This window comes from Chrysochloris asiatica, unplaced genomic scaffold (assembly GCF_000296735.1).
Source record: "Chrysochloris asiatica unplaced genomic scaffold, ChrAsi1.0 scaffold00104, whole genome shotgun sequence".
NCBI lineage: Eukaryota > Metazoa > Chordata > Mammalia > Afrosoricida > Chrysochloridae > Chrysochloris > Chrysochloris asiatica.
Window position 1 is genome coordinate 7757999 of NW_006408622.1, and position 17611 is coordinate 7775609.

General features: G+C 52.8%; 1 protein-coding gene across 1 annotated transcript in view; it reads right to left on the minus strand.

Annotated features, from left to right (window-relative positions):
- The window catches only part of PEPD (peptidase D), a 143474-nt gene extending 126560 nt beyond the window's left edge, over positions 1 to 16914 (minus strand). Inside the window, exons 1-3 of the mRNA XM_006867392.1 lie at positions 16839 to 16914; positions 8197 to 8377; positions 6556 to 6683 (exon numbers count right to left, since the gene is read on the minus strand). Of these exons, the coding sequence (XP_006867454.1) occupies positions 6556 to 6683; positions 8197 to 8377; positions 16839 to 16855 (326 nt within the window). The 5' untranslated portion in view covers positions 16856 to 16914. The remainder of the gene's footprint in view (positions 1 to 6555; positions 6684 to 8196; positions 8378 to 16838) is intronic.
- Positions 16915 to 17611: the final 697 nt, after the last annotated feature.

Here is a 17611-nt window from a genome sequence, read left to right on the forward strand (position 1 = left end):
AGGCACCTTGACCATTAGCATGGGCACCTAGCTCGTCCACCCCCACTTCTATGTTGTTTTTAGCTGCCATCGAATCGACTCCTGTCTCAGGTGACCTCAATAGGATTGGACTTGTGCTTCCCGGGCTGATGTCTGGAAGGAGATCACCAGGCCTTTCTTCCTAGTCTGTCTTCATCTGTGAGCTCCCGGGAAACCTACGCAGCATCATAGAAACACATGCTACAGCACTTGAGGAGCACCAGGCAGCAATGAAACCGGGGTCTCCAGCATGGAAGGCAAGAATTTTCAACCACTGAGCCACCACCAACCCTCCCAGCTCACCCAAACAGCTGTCAGAGGAAGTCAGTAGGCAATGTGTTCCCATTCTCACTGCCAAAAAAGCCTCAGTAGTTAGGCCTCATCACCTGGGAACATATCCATGAAGTACCTTTATTTTATATATACAAAGAACACACACATTATGCATTTTTTTCCCAAATGAGCAAACTCCTCCTGTCTGCCTCCCCCCGCCCCCCACAAACTATTTTTGCCAGCATGCTATGCCAATTAATTTCCTAGTGTTACATGTTTGGCCACTTTATTTGGGACAGGGAGGAGTGGGGAGGCAGGTACTATATGGTAAACTTGAGGTCAAGGTCTTAATGTGGAACGAGAAGAGATGGGAGGAGGGGAGGCAAAAGGGGGTGAACTATGGGGGGATCCCAGGGCTGTGCATGCCCCCCCTCAGTCACCATCTATAATGCAGGTCACAGAGAGATGAGGGTGGGCAGCCCACAGGGGGTCCTGCTGCTTCCACCCCATGCACAGGGGGGAGTGAGCTCAGGGCTCCAGCCCCACCAGATACCCTCTTCCATTGAGGTGCCTGCTCGCCTCACTGAAGGCCAGCTGGACCACAGCTGGGTCTTGGAGGTCTCAAAAGTCACATCACCAGTGGCAGGCCTGGTTCAGCTCCAGAACAACCATTCCACAGACAAAACCTGAAAAGCTGTGATCATCTTTCCCAGCGCTTCGTGTTTCATTCTTTTTAAAAGGGCAGAGATAATTAAGTTTGAATAGTACTCCTTTTTCATGTTTCGGGAGATAATTAGAATGAAAATCAGTTAAATGTCACCCAAGTGGATAAGCATGCCAGGCTGCCACATCAAACCAGCACCAAAAGATCAGCAGTCACAATTTGAGGGGGTGGGGGCGGGGAGTAATAGAACGAGTGGCATGTGTCCACACGAGCCCCGCAAGCCTGGAAAAGTCACTGGGCTTGCTGGAGGGCCAGACGGGTCAGGGCTATGTGGCTACTGCAATGGCCTACACCCACACCTGTCTGGAGTCTGGCATCCAGCCAGGTCTCTTCAAATGGGAGATCCAAACAGAAACAACTGCATTGGGAGAGGGTGTCATCAAGCCAGGGGCAGGGGTGGGGAAACTGTTCCTATTCATAAAGCCCTCCCTTCCAGTGGAAGGGGCAGCTCAGATGAGAGAGGGGAGAGATCCCAGACTCAGAGGGGTCCGTGTCCCCAGGAGGAGGCTGGTGTCCACAGGTGGGCCCTAGCACAAGCTCGAGGTCAAAGCAGATGTCTGCTCACAGCACAGAGAGGGCCCACATCCTGTGCATGGTGTCCTGCGGGAAGGGGATCTTAAATGAATGCCGTGCCGTGCAGGCACCACAGAGCCCTCCAGAAAATGAAATTTCAAAGAGCAGGTCTTGCTGGCTAGCTGACCACCTGCGTGTGGTTAATGAATAAGTAATCGGGCCAAATTACAGCCGGCACCATTCATTTCCAGCGGCCAGAGGCTGCGTTCAGCTACAGACAACGCTGCTGCCTTTCACTGTTAGTTCTGGAATGGAAGCCGGTCAGAGAGCAGAACAGACCTCCCCAAAGCCAGGGAGGTGCCCAGTCCTGGAGAGCAGCCCCATGATCAGAAGGGCCAGAGTCAAGGAGTTCCCCTCCCCTTTACCGGAGGACCTATGCCCCTCAAACAATGCCTTACGTGCCCTCCCCGAAAAAAGAGGGAGCCAGGCTAGGCTAGGAGAGACTGAGGGAGCCACAAAACATAGTGAGTACATGAGACAGGAGAGGGGAGGAGGCTGCCAAACCCTCCTCTCTGCCCCCTGCCATGCATGAGCACACGCGCGCGCGCGCGCACACACACACACACACACACACAGTTGTCCATTATCAAGAGCAGCAGTGCTAAGAGCCTTGGATCCTTCAGATCTCCTGAGACTCAGTCCCTTCAGTTTCCCTGGGCCACTGGGGCCCACACAGATCCTCAGCACTCTCCTCCCTACAGCCCTGGAGCCCCGCACACATCCCAAACCCCACCATCTCAGCCAATCTGCAAAGGTTCTTGGAGGGTCTCCCCAACTTGGCTCAAAGCCACTCACTCTCTGTGGGCTTCAAAGCTGCCCAGGGTGTTGAATCGGAGAGGCGATTCCCTGCCTGCGCCAAGGACCCCAGACATGCAGGCTCTCGCTTCAAGAAGTCAAGCCTCCAAATAAGAACCAGTTGGAAGACTAGAAGTCACCACAATCCTCCTCCAAGGGGTCTGGCGTGAGGGGCAGTCCTCCTGGTCAGAATGTGCAGCCCTAACAACAGGACAGACCAGTGATGCAGGAAGTGGCTGGTCCTGCAGATGGGGGTGGTGCTGTCCCCCTGGACGGCTTTAACCACACTCTTGGTCAGATGGCCTTTCAAAGGCCATCAGATAGAGACTCCAAAGAAAGCGGAGGAGCTGAAGGTCAAATGATCAGTCTGTTGGGTTTTGATTGCAAAGGCCAGGAAATCTTATCAGCCCTGCTCTCGGTGCTTTATTGATTATCAGTGGCCAGAAGCAGTCACAGACAATCAGTCCTGGCCACTCCCAAACAGCTAAGCCTGAGAGGCTCAAGACACCGGAATTAGGAAAGAGTCCCCAGAGGACAGAGGAAGGAAGAGGTCTGGGAGTACAGGAGATGGGGTTCGACTTTCCACCCCAAAGGATGCTTGGTGGACCTGCCCAACACACACCCGGAGCCCCTTCTCGCAGTGGAAGACATACCCTGCCGACCTACTTGTACCCTCAAAGGTCATCCTAAATGTCTGCACAGACAGCTAGCTCAGCGAGGCGCGAACAGACTAACGGGGGACTGTGAACAGCCGCTCTGAAGCCCAGCTGTAGCCAAGGTGCAAAATTATGCCTGTATTAATGGAGATTATGCTCCAAAACGCCAACTGCTAACAGCTGTTCCCTGACCAATCAGAGCCTGGGTGTTAAAGCCTCAAGTCAAGTACCATTTGGCTCCCCAGATGGCAGTTGTAGGGAAACATGGCAAGGCTGGTTCAGGTTCTCCCACAGCCCACATGATGTCTGCTGGGTGGACAGCACATTCCCGACTTCAGTGGAGAGGCAAAGCTTCAAGAGAAGAAGAAAACAGAAGACGAGATACACTCAAAAGTCCCTCCGCCTTCCAGAATAAAGTGGAGGACTGCAGAGACCTTGGTCAGAGAATGGAGGTCTTTAAAAGATGGTGTTGGCAGAGAATAGTGAGATTACCATGGACTGCCAGAAGAACAAGCAACTGTCTTAGAAGCACAACCAGAATGTTCCTTGGAAGGGACTGAGTCTTTGAGGAAGCAGAAAACCTCATCTTTCTCCCTCAGATCAGCTGATGGGTTTGAGAATTGCCAACCTTGCAGTTAGCAGTTCAGTGCTTATCCCACAGCGCCACTAGGGCTCATCATTAGTCATCAGAGAGATGCAAATCAAAGCCACAATGAGATTCCATTTCATTGCCATTCAGTAGTTCGAATCCACCAGCTGTTCCATGGGAGAAAGATGAGGCTTTCTGCTCCTATAAAAGTTTACAGCCGTGGAAACCCCACACAGGGTTGCTATGAGTCGGGACCGACTCAACAGAACACCACCACCACCACCACCACCACCAGGATGGCTAAAATAAAAATTTAATTAAAAGAAGACAGCACGACTATGAGGGTTGGAAATGTAAAGGTGGACGTTCTGCAGTAAAAGGCGGGGAGTGATTGACTATGCAGTCCAGGGAGCCGAGGTCCCTGGAACCATCAAAGGAGAAGAGCAGAGTGTGAGACCCTCCCCAGAGAAGCAGTGATGCCAGAGATGGAGGCAGAGACGATGATGTGGAGAGATGGAGCAGCTGGGGACTCTAGATCCAGAGAGGGAGAGGGGTTGTGTGCTGACGACCGGGGGGCAGGCTTGCAGGGTATACCCCTTGGTTGGTTGATGATGTATGGAGAGGATTGTAACCATGGCAATGAAATAATATATGATAAGGATGAATGTAAAGCTAATATTCTCCCATGAAAATAAACTACCACATAATTCACAATAAAACATTAAAAAAAAAAAGACAACAAATGTTAGTGCGAATGTGGGGAAATGCCAACCCGATCCATTGCTAGTGGGAATGCAAAATGATACAGCTGTTGACACCAGCGAGCCTCTACATGAAGGTGTTCAGCTCCAGCTCCATGGGCAGCAAGCCTAGCTCCACCAAGTACCCAGAGGCACCTTGCTCCTACACGGAAGCCCTTAGCTCTTTGGGCGGGGAGTCCACTGTACTGTCTCGTGCCAGTCTCTCAGATGTCCTGCTCTGCTGTGGCCGTATGTCTGCTGCTGCTTCTCACCATCTCTGGTGTTAGAGTTCTCTGCCTCCTGGAACTAAGAGGTTCCCAGCATAGAGACCCCGGGTCCAAGGGACAATCTCAGTTCCCTTGTCTTCTTAGTGGGAATCGGGTCCCCTTTCTCTGCTCATCTCTCCCTTCTTTTATCTCTTGTCAGACAATGACTAAGGAAGACCAGAGGAGAACTGCTGCATTTGGATGATGCTGTTGGTGGTGAAGACTAGTGAATATACCACAACTGCCAGAAGAAGTACCGCCAGAATGCTCCATGTTTTGTTCTGTTGTCCATAGGGTCTCTATGAGTTTGAACTGACTAGAGGGCACCTAGCTACAACATAAAAGCTGTGACGCAAGCAGGGGGTCAGCTTCAGTAAAGGGATGAAGGGTAGTGACAAGTCACACCCTCTAGCAAAGTGGCGACTCAAGAGACATCCCACCCTAATCTCGCCTTATTAGCATAAAGGGCCTTATTCCAAAACGGGACAATAACTACAGATACGCTGCTATTGTATTGTGAAGTGCCATCAGGTCGGTTCCTGTAGAGGGAACCCTGAATAGAGTTTCTGAAGAGCAGCGGGTGGGTTTGGACCACTGCCTTTGTGGTTAGCAGTCCAGTGCTTACCCTACAGCGCTACACCAGGAAACCAACTACAGGCATAGAGACTAGGATTTACGACACTTGGCAAAACATCAGACTATGGCTAGCGGGGCCGTATTAAGTCATTCACTGCACCACAAGATCACACGGACAGCAACAACTTGGAAGATTGGATAGGAAACTTAAGAGGCAGTGAGTTTATGTTAATCGGGAAGGAACAACTCAGAAAAAGAGGGTAAGAATAGTTGCACATCTTGAAGAAAATCATCAATGCTTTTGTTCTTGTCAAAGTTGTTACTTCGGTGCATGTTTTCCTGTGGCTATCCTCAACAATAAGAAAAATTTTTACACAGAGGCGACCGAGTTCACACTGAAGGGCCATGGCAGTGGGTGGGAGGCAGGAAGCTGAGGAAGTGGAAGAGGAGAGTCCCGCCAGCCCGCCTGGTAATGGATGTCCTGGGATAATAGGCACTGAAGGCTACGATTCTGTATTAGCCCAGAGGCACTGCAAGGTCAGTTTGAACCACAAGGTCAGCGGTTCAAGCTCACCAGCCACTCCTCAGAAACCCTGTACAGAGTTGCTATGAGTTGGAACCAACTCTACCACATCAAACAACAATCACTCTCCAGGCAGAAAAGACACGCTGGATGGCGGTAAGCAGGATCCTCAGATCTGCTTCTGCCTCGGTGCCCTGAGCAGGCAGGAACAGTTCCCAGGAGGGCAGATGGAACAGAGGACCCTGGAATTGGCAGGCTCTATGGATGCTGGGGGAGGGGACAGAGGGAGCAGGGGGAGCTCCTCAATATGGCCCAGACCACCAGGCTGACACGTCACCATAGCAAGCCCTGAGCCTCTACCCCATTTTGCAGATGAGAAGATTGAGGGCAGGGTCTACATCTCAGGCAGATACACAGCAGGTATTACATACCGCCCCCTGGCCTGGAATAATGACCTCACACAAGGGCCCTAGGCTGCTGTGCCTGAACCTAACCCACCGCCACCTCCCTGCCACACGCAGCCCACACCTCACCCAGGGGCCGGCCCCACCCATGCCAGGCAGCAGTAACAGGGCCCACTGGGGCTAAAGTCTTGGGCATGTCACCAAAGTGAGAATTTCAGGATGAACAAACTAGACCCCACCCATTCTGTCACTGAGGCTCTGCCCCTTCCCTTCACCAGATGGGCTGCCAGGCTCAGGTAGAGAACATGCCTATCAATGGGTCTGACCACTCTCTCTACTCTTTCTCTCCTTCCTACCAACAGGCCCAGCACTGCCCTGCACCCCATGCACCCACATAACTGCCTGGAATGCTCCTTACTTTCCCATCCAAGTGGCATGGCTGGCAGGAAGCCGGGGCACGAAGAGGATGGACTTCTTTGTGTCCACATGGATTGCGCCGTAGCAGCCAGGCTCGGTGACCCCGAATGCCCAGTGAAAGAAGGACTCCTGGAATGAGGACAAAAACCCAGTCAGCAGGCACAGGGACGGGGGACTGGACCCAGCATCTTGCTCCCTCACCCTGGAAACAGCCTCCCAACATCCCCAGATTCCCCTCACCACCACCACCATCTCAGCATGCTGCTCCCTGCTCCATTGACAGCCTGTCCCTTTCCATCCCGGCTTCACGTCTTCTCTGATGGGGAGGGTCTCACACACAAGCCCAGCCTTACCCTCATATTCACCACGCCCACTGTACACAGAGGCCCAGGTCTGAGTGACCAAGGGCATGAGCACCCTCCAGGCCAGTGTGAACTCAATGCCTCTCTGCCTCCCCTGCTACCAGCAGGCAAGCAAGAGACCACCTGGATCCAGGCACCAGGGCCAGGTATCTGCACTGAATCTATCCGTCTACTTAGGACTTTGTACTTCCCTCTCCTAGTCCCAGGGGCAGCTGGTGACTTCAGGGTTTAGCAGTAAACACTGAGCTGAACTAACTCCACAGAGATATGAAGCAGAGAACGAGGAAGGGTCTCATCTCAAAGTACCACAGAATAACATCAGTAAAGGAGCCAACAGCTGAACTGAGGAAAAGGGTGTGGAAATCACAGGATGTGGAAATCTCAGGACGTATCAAGATGATTCAGAAACAATTGTACTCAAATGTCCACCTCTCCGGCAGCCAGGAAGGGGCAGGCTCACAGCTGCATGAACACTGCATGAACAGAGGGAAGGGATCCTTGGGGAAGGGGGCGCTTTCTGAACATTCGGCAATCACGGCAATCACGCTCCACAGTGCGTTTCTGTGTAGATGCAGCCCCGCTGGGAAGCCCAGCTCTGCTACCCCTCCCTAGACAGTATGTGTGAAAGGCACTGCCCACCTGCTGTTACCACTGTGGCTGGACCCTAGCCCGGGGCGGGGCAGGGGGGCAAACAGAAGACAGAAGACGGGGTTCTAATACCAGCTTCAGTCATTGGCAAGTCATTTCCCCTCAGAACCTCAGTTTCCTCATTTGCAAAGTGGGCTAGGGACTGAGTGTGGGCCTGACTCAAGTCTCTCAGGTTTCCCATGTGAACCCCTTGTGGGGGGAGGAGGGGCGGGGACAAAGCACTACCAGGAAGGGCTGCCATATGCATGCTGGCACCCTGAAACTGGGCCGGCCACCACCCCAACTGGTTCCAGAAGCTCAGGAAGTCCTGGGACTTTCAGCTGAGGACACGCAGGCTCAGTGAGGGTCGCAACATCAGCACTGTCCAAGTCAGGATGAAAGTCCAGGCCTCGCCACTCTCATGTCCCCTACCAGACCCCTGCAGCCTCACCCTCTTCACTGCAGGCAGTCCGGCCCAGGGACCCACCTCTGCTGCCCCTTCTATGCCCACCCTCCTCCCACCTGTCAGAATTCAGCTTGGTCTTCAAGGCCCACGCCAAATGCTGTCTCCCCCATGAAGCCTGCTCCCTCCCCAGCAATGTCAGTTCCGACTCTGCACTGGGAGAGCTGAGGCTGGTGAGGGACAGGCTCACCTGGCGGAAGAGGACTCCGGTGTCCGTGCAGTAGCGCTGTGTCTCCTCACCGCCCTGCAGCAGCACCACAGAACCCGACTGCACGGCCGCCTTCTGCAAACGCTCACACAGCCGCTGCCGGTTCAAGGCAAAGAGCGCCAGCGGCACCTTGAGTGTTTCATTCCCCAGCCAAAATGAAGGTCTGTAAAGACAGGAGACACACGGCCACAGGGGCCTCCATCAGCACCGTGAAACATCTGGAAGGGTAAGCCCGCTGTGGCAACCCGAGGACCACAGAGCCCCTCCCTGCACCTGCCACATTACCCACACCTGTGGATGAGGCACACCTGGGCCTGGTTCACCAGAGTGGGCAGGTGAGGCCCCAGGAGGCAAAGCCTGCACAATTCAGAGAAAGGCCCACTCCACTCTCCCCTCAAGGAACTTCCGACCTGGAGCAGACAACACCGCATCCGTGTTCCTGCCTGCTTGCAGCCTTCTCTGTGCACTGAAAGCCCCTCAGTCCTCTCCCCACACAGGCCCGCGGCACCAGGCCTAGCTCCCACCCTGCTGGCTTACCGAAAATGAAGGAAACTGGTACACTCTGAGAGGCCAGCTCATCTGCCCGCACCCACTCCCCAAATGCTCCATCTCTTTCCACACCCTTCCGCCCCTGCCTTCCCCTTCACTGTGCACTGCACATCTATGTCCCCTCTGTGGGGTCACCCTCAGCTTCCACACATAGAGTAGTAATGTGCCAGTTCAAAAATACAAAAGAACTTCCCTTGACCTCCACCCCATCCTTTTCTCTCTTCTCACTGGCAGCAAAAATCCTATAGAGTCTCCCAAACCCACCATCCCAAAGTCCTGGCTGCCCATCCTCCCATCGATCCACCTAATCAGACCACAGTGACGTCCACACTACTGAGTCCACTTAAGAGGTCCCAGGCTCTCCACAGCCATGACTCCACTGAGCACCAGCCCCTGCAAACTCTCCTCTCCTTCCATTCATCCTCCAGGTCTCTTCCTAACCTCCTCCCTCAGCACAGCTGATCCCACCCCACCCCACCACCCCCTCTGTTCTCCATTAAGTGCCCTCTGTACCTAAGGCCCATGATATCCTACTCCAGGTTCACAAACCCCAGGGCCCATCCGACACCTCCTCTCAGATATCATCAGCCCATTCAAATAACACGAGCACAACACAGATGGAGCCCCCTGCCACACGCCACCAGCCACGCCTTGGAAACCCTATACAGGGTAGCTATGGGTCGGCACCGACTCGATGGCACTTAACAACAACAGTGTGTGGTGCTGTGGGTTAATGCATTGGAGTATAATGTCAGTTTGAACTGCAAGGTCGGAGGTTCAAAGTCACCAGCCACTCCTTGGAAATCCTGTACAGGGTCGCTATAAGTCAGAACCGACTCCACAGCACATAACAACAACAACAGTGTGGAGTCCTGGTGTGGCGCTGTAGGCTAATGCACTGGACTGCAAAGTCGTTTGAACCACAAGGTCAGTGGTTCAAGCTCACCAGCCACGCCTTGGAAACCCTGTACAGGGTTGCTATGAGTCAGAACCGATTCCACAGCACATAAAAACAATAACAGTCCCCAGTCTGCAGGCTGGAGGGACACCTGGACCTGTCACTTCACCTCCTTGACCTCTCTCCAGCCACAAAGTCTTACTGGGGCCTAAACCCCAAGCAATTTCCCATTTGAGAGTCTTTGCTACTACTGTTCCCTGCTAGGAACATTCTGCTCCTAGGTGCCCACGTGGCTCACTCATTCATTCTGCCTTCTTTTCCTAGTGGGCCCATCTAAACTTGTCCATTTACTCTGTGTCCCTCCCCTTTCGTACGCTTGTCACTACCTCACACCCATCACCACCTAACATTAGAGATCCATCGCTGGTCTCTTCAGCTAAAACAGAAGCTCCAGTGAGGAGAGTTTCTTCATGTGGTTCCTGGTGCCTAAAACAAAGGCCCCAGAAGGGCCTCCGATGCTCAGTATCTGCTGAATGAATGAATAAAGGATGGAAGGCAGGACAGCCCATTACTGGTTCCATCACAGGGTGAGAGAAGGGAAGGCTCTGCCCTCTAGCCCCCAACTGCAGTGGGAGAGGTTGACGGAGCCGTCCCCTCTCAGTGTGGCTGCCTCCAAGAGGCCTCAGACACCTCCTGTCATGGGACCCTTAGAGCCCAATGCCACTAACAAAGTGGGTGGATGGACGCAAAGTGGTATACCCAAGACACCTAAGCAGGCGACACCCCCCACCCCCCCACACACACACCTTGGCACCAATGCCAAGACTTCACTCTTTAAACCCTCCCCACTCCCAGTATCCAGCTTTCAGCACTTGGTCTGGGCTTTTTTCACAGTCCTCAGATACACCCCTGCACCCTGCTCTGGGCCTGGAAGCCCACCAACATGGACGTCATCACCAGCGGGTGGGATTAGCCAGTGGGAGGCAGAGACTGGCAGGTAAGAGGGTGGGCTCCCTCCCCAAGGAGCCAGACCCCCTGTCCTAGCACACAGCTCTCCTATTCCTGAACAGCATGCCTCGTCTTCTCTCCTGGGTTCTCTTTACCTGGCTCGCCCTGAAGTCTTCCTGCACAGACACCCAGTCATCCCTCTGAATGAATGATTTGCATCCCGCCAGGTCCCTGACCGACCCGACACGGGTCGCCTTGGGGGTTTGCTGCCCACTAGAATGTAAACTCCATGAGGACAGCCTCCTAGATCTGCTCTGGTCATAGTATGTACTCAATACATATTTGCTGAATAAACCTCTGTCATAGTTGACACATGGGGTCACACTCAGCTGTACAGATGAGGAAGCCCAGTGGGGCTGGAACCACATCAGCCCCACCCCCACCCCCACCCCCCACCGTGGGGCCAGAAGCAGGTCCTGGAGTCCTAGGCTGGCCTCCCTGGGCACATGCCCCATCAGCCCCCTAGGGAGACTCAGGCATCTGGGCTGCTTTTCTGCCATCTCAGCCACAGGGATTCCTGAAAGGCAAAGGCCTCAGGGATGGTGTCCCCACAATCAGGAACTGAAAGTGCAGCCAGAGCACCCATGCACAGAATCACCCCCCCGCCCCAAGTCCCGAGTAAAGCCCACAGAGGCTGGGGGAGTGGGGGAGGGAGGGTAGCATGGGGAGGAAACACATCTCTTCAGATTCTCCAAGAGCCCAGAGTTAAAGACACCAAGACAACAGGTCCAGGTGGTCTCAGCCAAAGCGGCCCCAGATCCACCTGGGCCTGTCACCCAACGTGTCACCCAACTGCACCACCAACTGAAAATGCCTGGTCCCCATCCACCCAGCCTGCAGCACTTAGCCTTGCCCCCTCATCTCCCACCCCTCACTCTCCATCTGCCTGAGATTCCTTCCTTAAACACCAGGTGCCTAGTACCCCCTGCCCGGTCCTCAGAAGGCTGGGACGCCTCTTGTCCACAGATCTTCTGACAGGCCTGACTCAGGGCACTGAGGACTACCCAAGTCAGAACAGAAACCCCAGAAGGTATCTGCTGCTCAAGCAGTCAGTGGTAACTGAGGGGAATCTATAAGAATCCTCATTCTCTGCAGGGTCCACTCCCAAGAAGAGCAGCCTGGCCTGAGTCACCAGGAGGGACAACACATAGCAGTCAATAGTTACCAGAGGCCACCCGTGGAATCCAGAGTATAGAGGCTGGGCCTTTGACTTCTCCCAGTGCAAACCAAACGTTCAAAGACACTGTCAGGCCTAACGCCAAAGCAGATGACTTCTCCCTACAAATTCCACAAAAACAGCGCCAATAAAACCTCTCCAGCTGGATTCTGCTTCAGCTTTTGTTAACTGGCACCTGGAATTTAAAAGGCAAAGGCCATGTCATCCCTCCAAGTCCCAGCACAAATAAGGCACGCCTGAATGCAGGTGGCCGAAAGCCCACACAATGCCCCATTAGCTCTCTGCTCTGCGGAAGAGCAGCAAAGGTTGGCTGACCAGCAACTGCCATGTATCAAAAGGACTCACTGAGCAATCTTTCAGCCCCCACAGAGTAGCTATTGTCCCTCCCATGCCCAGTTATCAGTCCCAGGCTGAGCTAAGGGGACCCAGATCCCAGAAGGGTATGATCCCTGGCCCCATTCAACACCCCCAATTCATCAATGGCCCCCTGTAACGTTCCTACCCAAGGCTCACAGAACCCTGGGGATTTGTACATAGACACCAGGGCCACTGGGAACCTGGGTGGAATCAAAAGACCTATCTTTATTTTCTCTAACCTCTCACTCAGATTTACATTTCCTTCCAAACAGAATGTAAACAGCTAACACAGCATTATCCACAGTGCATTTGAATCTGTCACCAACAGAAATCAAGAGGTATTTTCATACCACATTATTGTTGCAATATCTCAAGCTATCATTTACGCTCATCACTACTTCCAAATTAGACCTGCTGCTAGATGTTTATTTCATATGACAACACAGAGGTGTGTATTACCATATCACAAATTAAACAGTATGTTAACTATATCTCAATAAAATTGGTTTTCCTTGGAATCCTGTGTTTTTATTTCAAGCATTCAAACCATTATGCTGAGAAGGGACCATACTTTGTTTTATCATTGGGATCCCAGGCACAGACAGGGGCCACACCCTTGCACTAGAAATGAAACCTCGTCGGGAGTGGATCACACTTTCAACCTTAGAGGGACACCCTGCCTGCTTTCTCACCTCACACCTGAAGCCTCAGCTTGGTACAAGGTACCAGCCAGTAAGGCCAGCCCAATCACCCTGGTGGGAGGGAGACTGACAGGCACAAAGGGACCAAGGGGGCTGTGGACTGCTGAGTCTGAGAGAGAGATGGGAGTAAGTTCTGCAGAGTGGGCACTCAGTAGCCAGCCTGCCTCTCACAGTCTCACCCCTAACCTAAGGTCAGCCCGAAACCTCTGCTCCCAGAGCACAAGGGTCACTTCAGGATGGGGACAAACATGACTCCTTCAGGCCTGTTCCCTGCAGAAGAATGCTGACTCTAACACGACCTATGGCACAGCAGGTACACACCCAGGGCCACTTGTCCCCAGCAGAGAAAGCTCCCTGCAGCGTCTCAATTAAAGAACCAAAGCCATTTCTTCATATTCCTTCCCAGGGTTCTATCCCACCACTGACCCTTCTCCTCACTCACTGTGAGTCTCCCAGGAAAGCTGCGGGGGTTGGGGGACTATCTGAACTAACTGAGAGTAAAGCCCCCTTCCATTCATTCAGTTTTCACCCAGCCCCAATCACAGGGCAGCCACAGGATGCCCGCACACGCTTGAAGGGAAGCAACCCCTCACCCAGCCAGGAGAGGAAGACATAGCTTATGGAGAACAATGGGGGTCTTGGAGTTCTGAGCAGGTAAGAAGGAGGAGTATCAGAACAGGCTTTGGGGAGGACAGGACATCTGAGCAGTCCTGCATGTGTCTGTATTGTGGGAGGAGTTGCCCTGAAGTGACCTTGTGCTCCCAGAGCAAAGGCCTCAGGCTAACCTTAGGTTGAGGGTGGGTCTATGATGGGAAGGCTGGCCACTGAGTGCCTTCTTTCCCTCTTTCATCTCCCCAAGTCCGTACACAATGATGTCAGGGGAAAGGGCATTCCAGGTCAAAGGGAGGAGGAGGAAGTCAAGAACCAAGTGGGGAAGAAAGTACAGACAGGTCTGGCTGGAGCCAGAGATCAAAAGCCTAACTAACCATGGAAAACTCAGAGTGAGGCTCAAGGAGGAGGCAGCACCCCCTCCCACTAAGTGCCGGTGGAACAGGGCTTATGCCAGGGGGTCATCTCAGAGCAGACCCTCTGCAGAATTCTTATCTTAAACCTGGAGCGTCTAGTCATCCAGACACTCTGGCCTGGCCTGTGAGTTCCGCTGTGGGGTGACACTCTACTGGAAATACAAACTTCTTCGCTTTAAGGAAGCCACTGGGGCACAACTTAGTTGTTGTTGTGTGCCGTAGAGTCGGTTCCAACTCATAGCGACCCTGTACAGAGTTTCCGAGGCTGTGAATCTTTACGGGAGCAGAAAGCGTCATCTTTCTCTCGCGGAGCAGCTGGTAGTTTTGAACTGCTGACCTTGTAGCTCGCAGCCCGATTCGTAACCACTACACTACCAGAGTTCCTTGGGGCACAACTTTAGGCTCCAATTATATGCCAGGGCAGCCCATACTAGCTTGGGATGGTTCTTCCCTGTCAAGCTCTGGAAGTTTCCCTTCCAGTAGCATACCTCTCTAAGACCTGTCAGCCCTCACCCCTCAAGCATTCCTGCGCCACAGCCCAGAGAACCAGCTTGTTCTTAGCCTTGTCTTTGCTCAAAGAACCCTTCTCCAGGCTCCTGCCAACTCCAAGCTCATTCCCATCCAATCACCCAAGCTGACTCCTCTGTACCTGCAGAGAAACAGCAGTCTCAGGCCAGTCAAGGCCCTGAACCCAACTGCAGCCCCTGGATGTCCCTGGGGACAAGAGACTCACATCTGGGTACTACCTGCCCCAATATACTCACTCTGTTCTTTAATGCAGAGCTACAGGCTGAATTCAAGGATCTTACTCTAGGTTCCTTAACAAACACCTGGGCCTTTACACCCACAGAACCCCACCCAGGGGCTTGTCTCATTGCTCAAGGACTAGCACAGATGTCATCCAGAGCTTGAAGTCTTCCCTGGGCTCAGAACCCATGTCCCTCCATGGCACACATCAAAACCAGAGACGGACATCTGAATGACAGGGTTCCTCCCATGCCTGCCTTGTCCAGTGGTGTGAGCACACTAGTCAGGTCCTGTACTGGGTCTGGAATGCAGCAAACACCCACTGAATGTTTAGCAAGTATGTCCTAAACTCTCCCAACGTTGGAGGCCAATTAAGAGCCCATTTTTCTGTTACTATTCACTCTACCTCCCAAAACAAGAGACTATTCAGTTCACCAGTTCCTGATCTTTGTTCCCAATCTGGAGCGTTGTCCCCTTCTACTGCTACTCCTCCTAGCCCCCAGCACCACTAGGCCCATGCCCTTTCCCCATTACTCCCTCTGCACAGATAAGTTATTTCTAAAAAGATCTGAGATGATTAAAACCCTACTAGGATTCTAGCCCCTCAGGACAGTCTAGAGAGGTCACCTGGGACACCAAGCCCAGGGAATTTGCCCAACTTCTCCCTGTGAGGTTAGCCCAGGATCGGGCAGAGTTTCATTTTACTGTGCATAAGGTTGCTATGGGTCGGTACTGACTCAATGGCACCTAACAACAACAACAACAACTCCCTGTCCACAGCTAACTTTCAATTGCTTTCTCTCTCAACCTTGGTTCCAATGCTCCCTCAAGTGAAATTCCTGCCAATGTTTCAAGGAATCAAAACTTCCACACTTTCTTCTACTAGAAACACTAATCCTATCTTTAATTAAACAAAACTTATTGGGCACCTGGAGTCCTGGTGTGGCACTGTGGGTTAATGCACAGGACTGCAAAGTCGGTTTGAACTGCAAGGTCTGTGGTTCAAGCTCACCAGTTGCTCTTTGGAAGCCCTATACAGGGTCGCTATGGGTGGGAACTGACTTGATGGCACTTAACAACAAAAACATTGGGCACCTAAGATGAGCTGGTGTAGGTGTGGTACAGTCTTAGGTCCTGGTGTGGCACTGAGAGTTAATGTGCAACACTGCAAGGTCAATTTGAACTGTAATATCAAGGGTTCAAGCCCACCAGCCACTCCTCAGAAACCTTATACAGGATGGATATGAGTCAGGACTGACTCCAAGGCACTTAACAACAACAAAGGATGTGCTGGCGGTGCTGAAGGTTAAGTATTGGGCTACTAACCTCAAAGTCGGCATGCAAACCCACCTCTGGGGAAAATGAGGCTGTCTGTTCCCATAAAAATGTATAGTCTCGGAAGCATTGTACAGGATCGCTAGGAGTCGAAATCAACAGGATGGCAATGGGTGGGTATTGGGAACCTGCTTTGTGCAAAATACTGTGTTAGTGAGGCACAGCTATGAGCCAGAGAAAGGTCCTGCCCTTACATTCTAGAGGGGGAGAAGACACTGATCAAGTACATAGCTTATCACGAGATGATAAGACCAATCAAACTCGTTGCAATCAAGTCGATTTCTACTCATAGCGACCCTGTAAGGACAGAGCAGCAGTGCTCCAGTTTCCCAAGGCTGTAAACCTTATTTTAGTAGAGTGCCACACCTCTGTCCCATTCAGGAGATGCAAAGAGATGCAAAAAGTAGAATTTTTTAAAAGTGGGTTATGGAAGGTTTCTCTGACGCAATGTCCCTGGACTCTTGAGAAATGTGGGCAAGTAGCCTGCTGGGAAAAGGAAGTCCACCACAAACATCATTTCCCCGGGAAGCGTCCGAGTATGTGGAGCCCTGGCAACACTGCCTTCCCAATTGAGGGTCCCCGACCTCGGCCGCAGACGCAGTGAGGGGTCTGGAAGGCAGGGCAGCCCCAATGCTGAGTGCGGAGTGGGATGGATGGGGACGGAGATGGTTGCAGGAACCAGCGTCCAACACCGATTCGGAACGGCCATTCTGACCCGGCGATCGGTGGCTGGAACCTGGGAAGAAGTGAGGCGGAGCCGCTCACCCACGGCCCAACCAGGAAGACCGAGCCCGCGGGATCGAACGAAAGACAGAAGCAGCACTCACCGTGCGGACGCCGCCATGTTCCCCCGGCACTAATGTCACGTGAACCGTAGCGTCAGCTGAGTCCCGCTGGGTTCCACCGTTGTAATATTGGCTGAGGAGCGGGGCTGGCCCCAGAAACCGACCACTCAGGGCCGGAGGGGCGGGGCCACTGAGAAGCGGGGCGAGGATCCACCCCCTGGCCGCTTCCCAAATTGTGATAACTTGGGAGAGAGAGGCCGGGTTGAGTGTCCGTAAGCCTTGTGAGGTTGGCCCAGGATCGGGCAGTGTTTCGTTCTGCTATGCATAAGGTCGCTATGAGTCGGTACCGACTCAATGGAACCTAACAACAACAACAAGCAGTGTATTGCCAGTGCGAGGAAAAATTTCATTATCTTTCAATTCCATTTTTCCATTAACTTTTTGAAGCCCCTTTGTATACCTGGATCCTGGTTCAACTCCAACTGGCCCAAGGAAAGGAACATAGGAATGAAGACAAAGGAGGGGAGGGAAACAGGAACAGTTGTTGCTTAGGAAGGGAAACAGCTTGACCAAAGGTCGGAAAGATTGGAGGAATCTAAACCTAGGGGAAGGGTTGCTGGGAGTGAGCGGTGCCGCCTAAGGGGTGAGCAAGGGCCAAATCCTGTATCCTGAAATCATGGCAGGATGTTTTTAAGTTCCCTTTGCTGCGGAGTGGAGAAGAACATGGAGGAAAGGAGCCCACTGAGAAGTTGACACAATGCAGAGGCATTCAGGGGAGGGGGCGTTCAGGAGGGCTCCCCCTCTTTCCTGTTGGG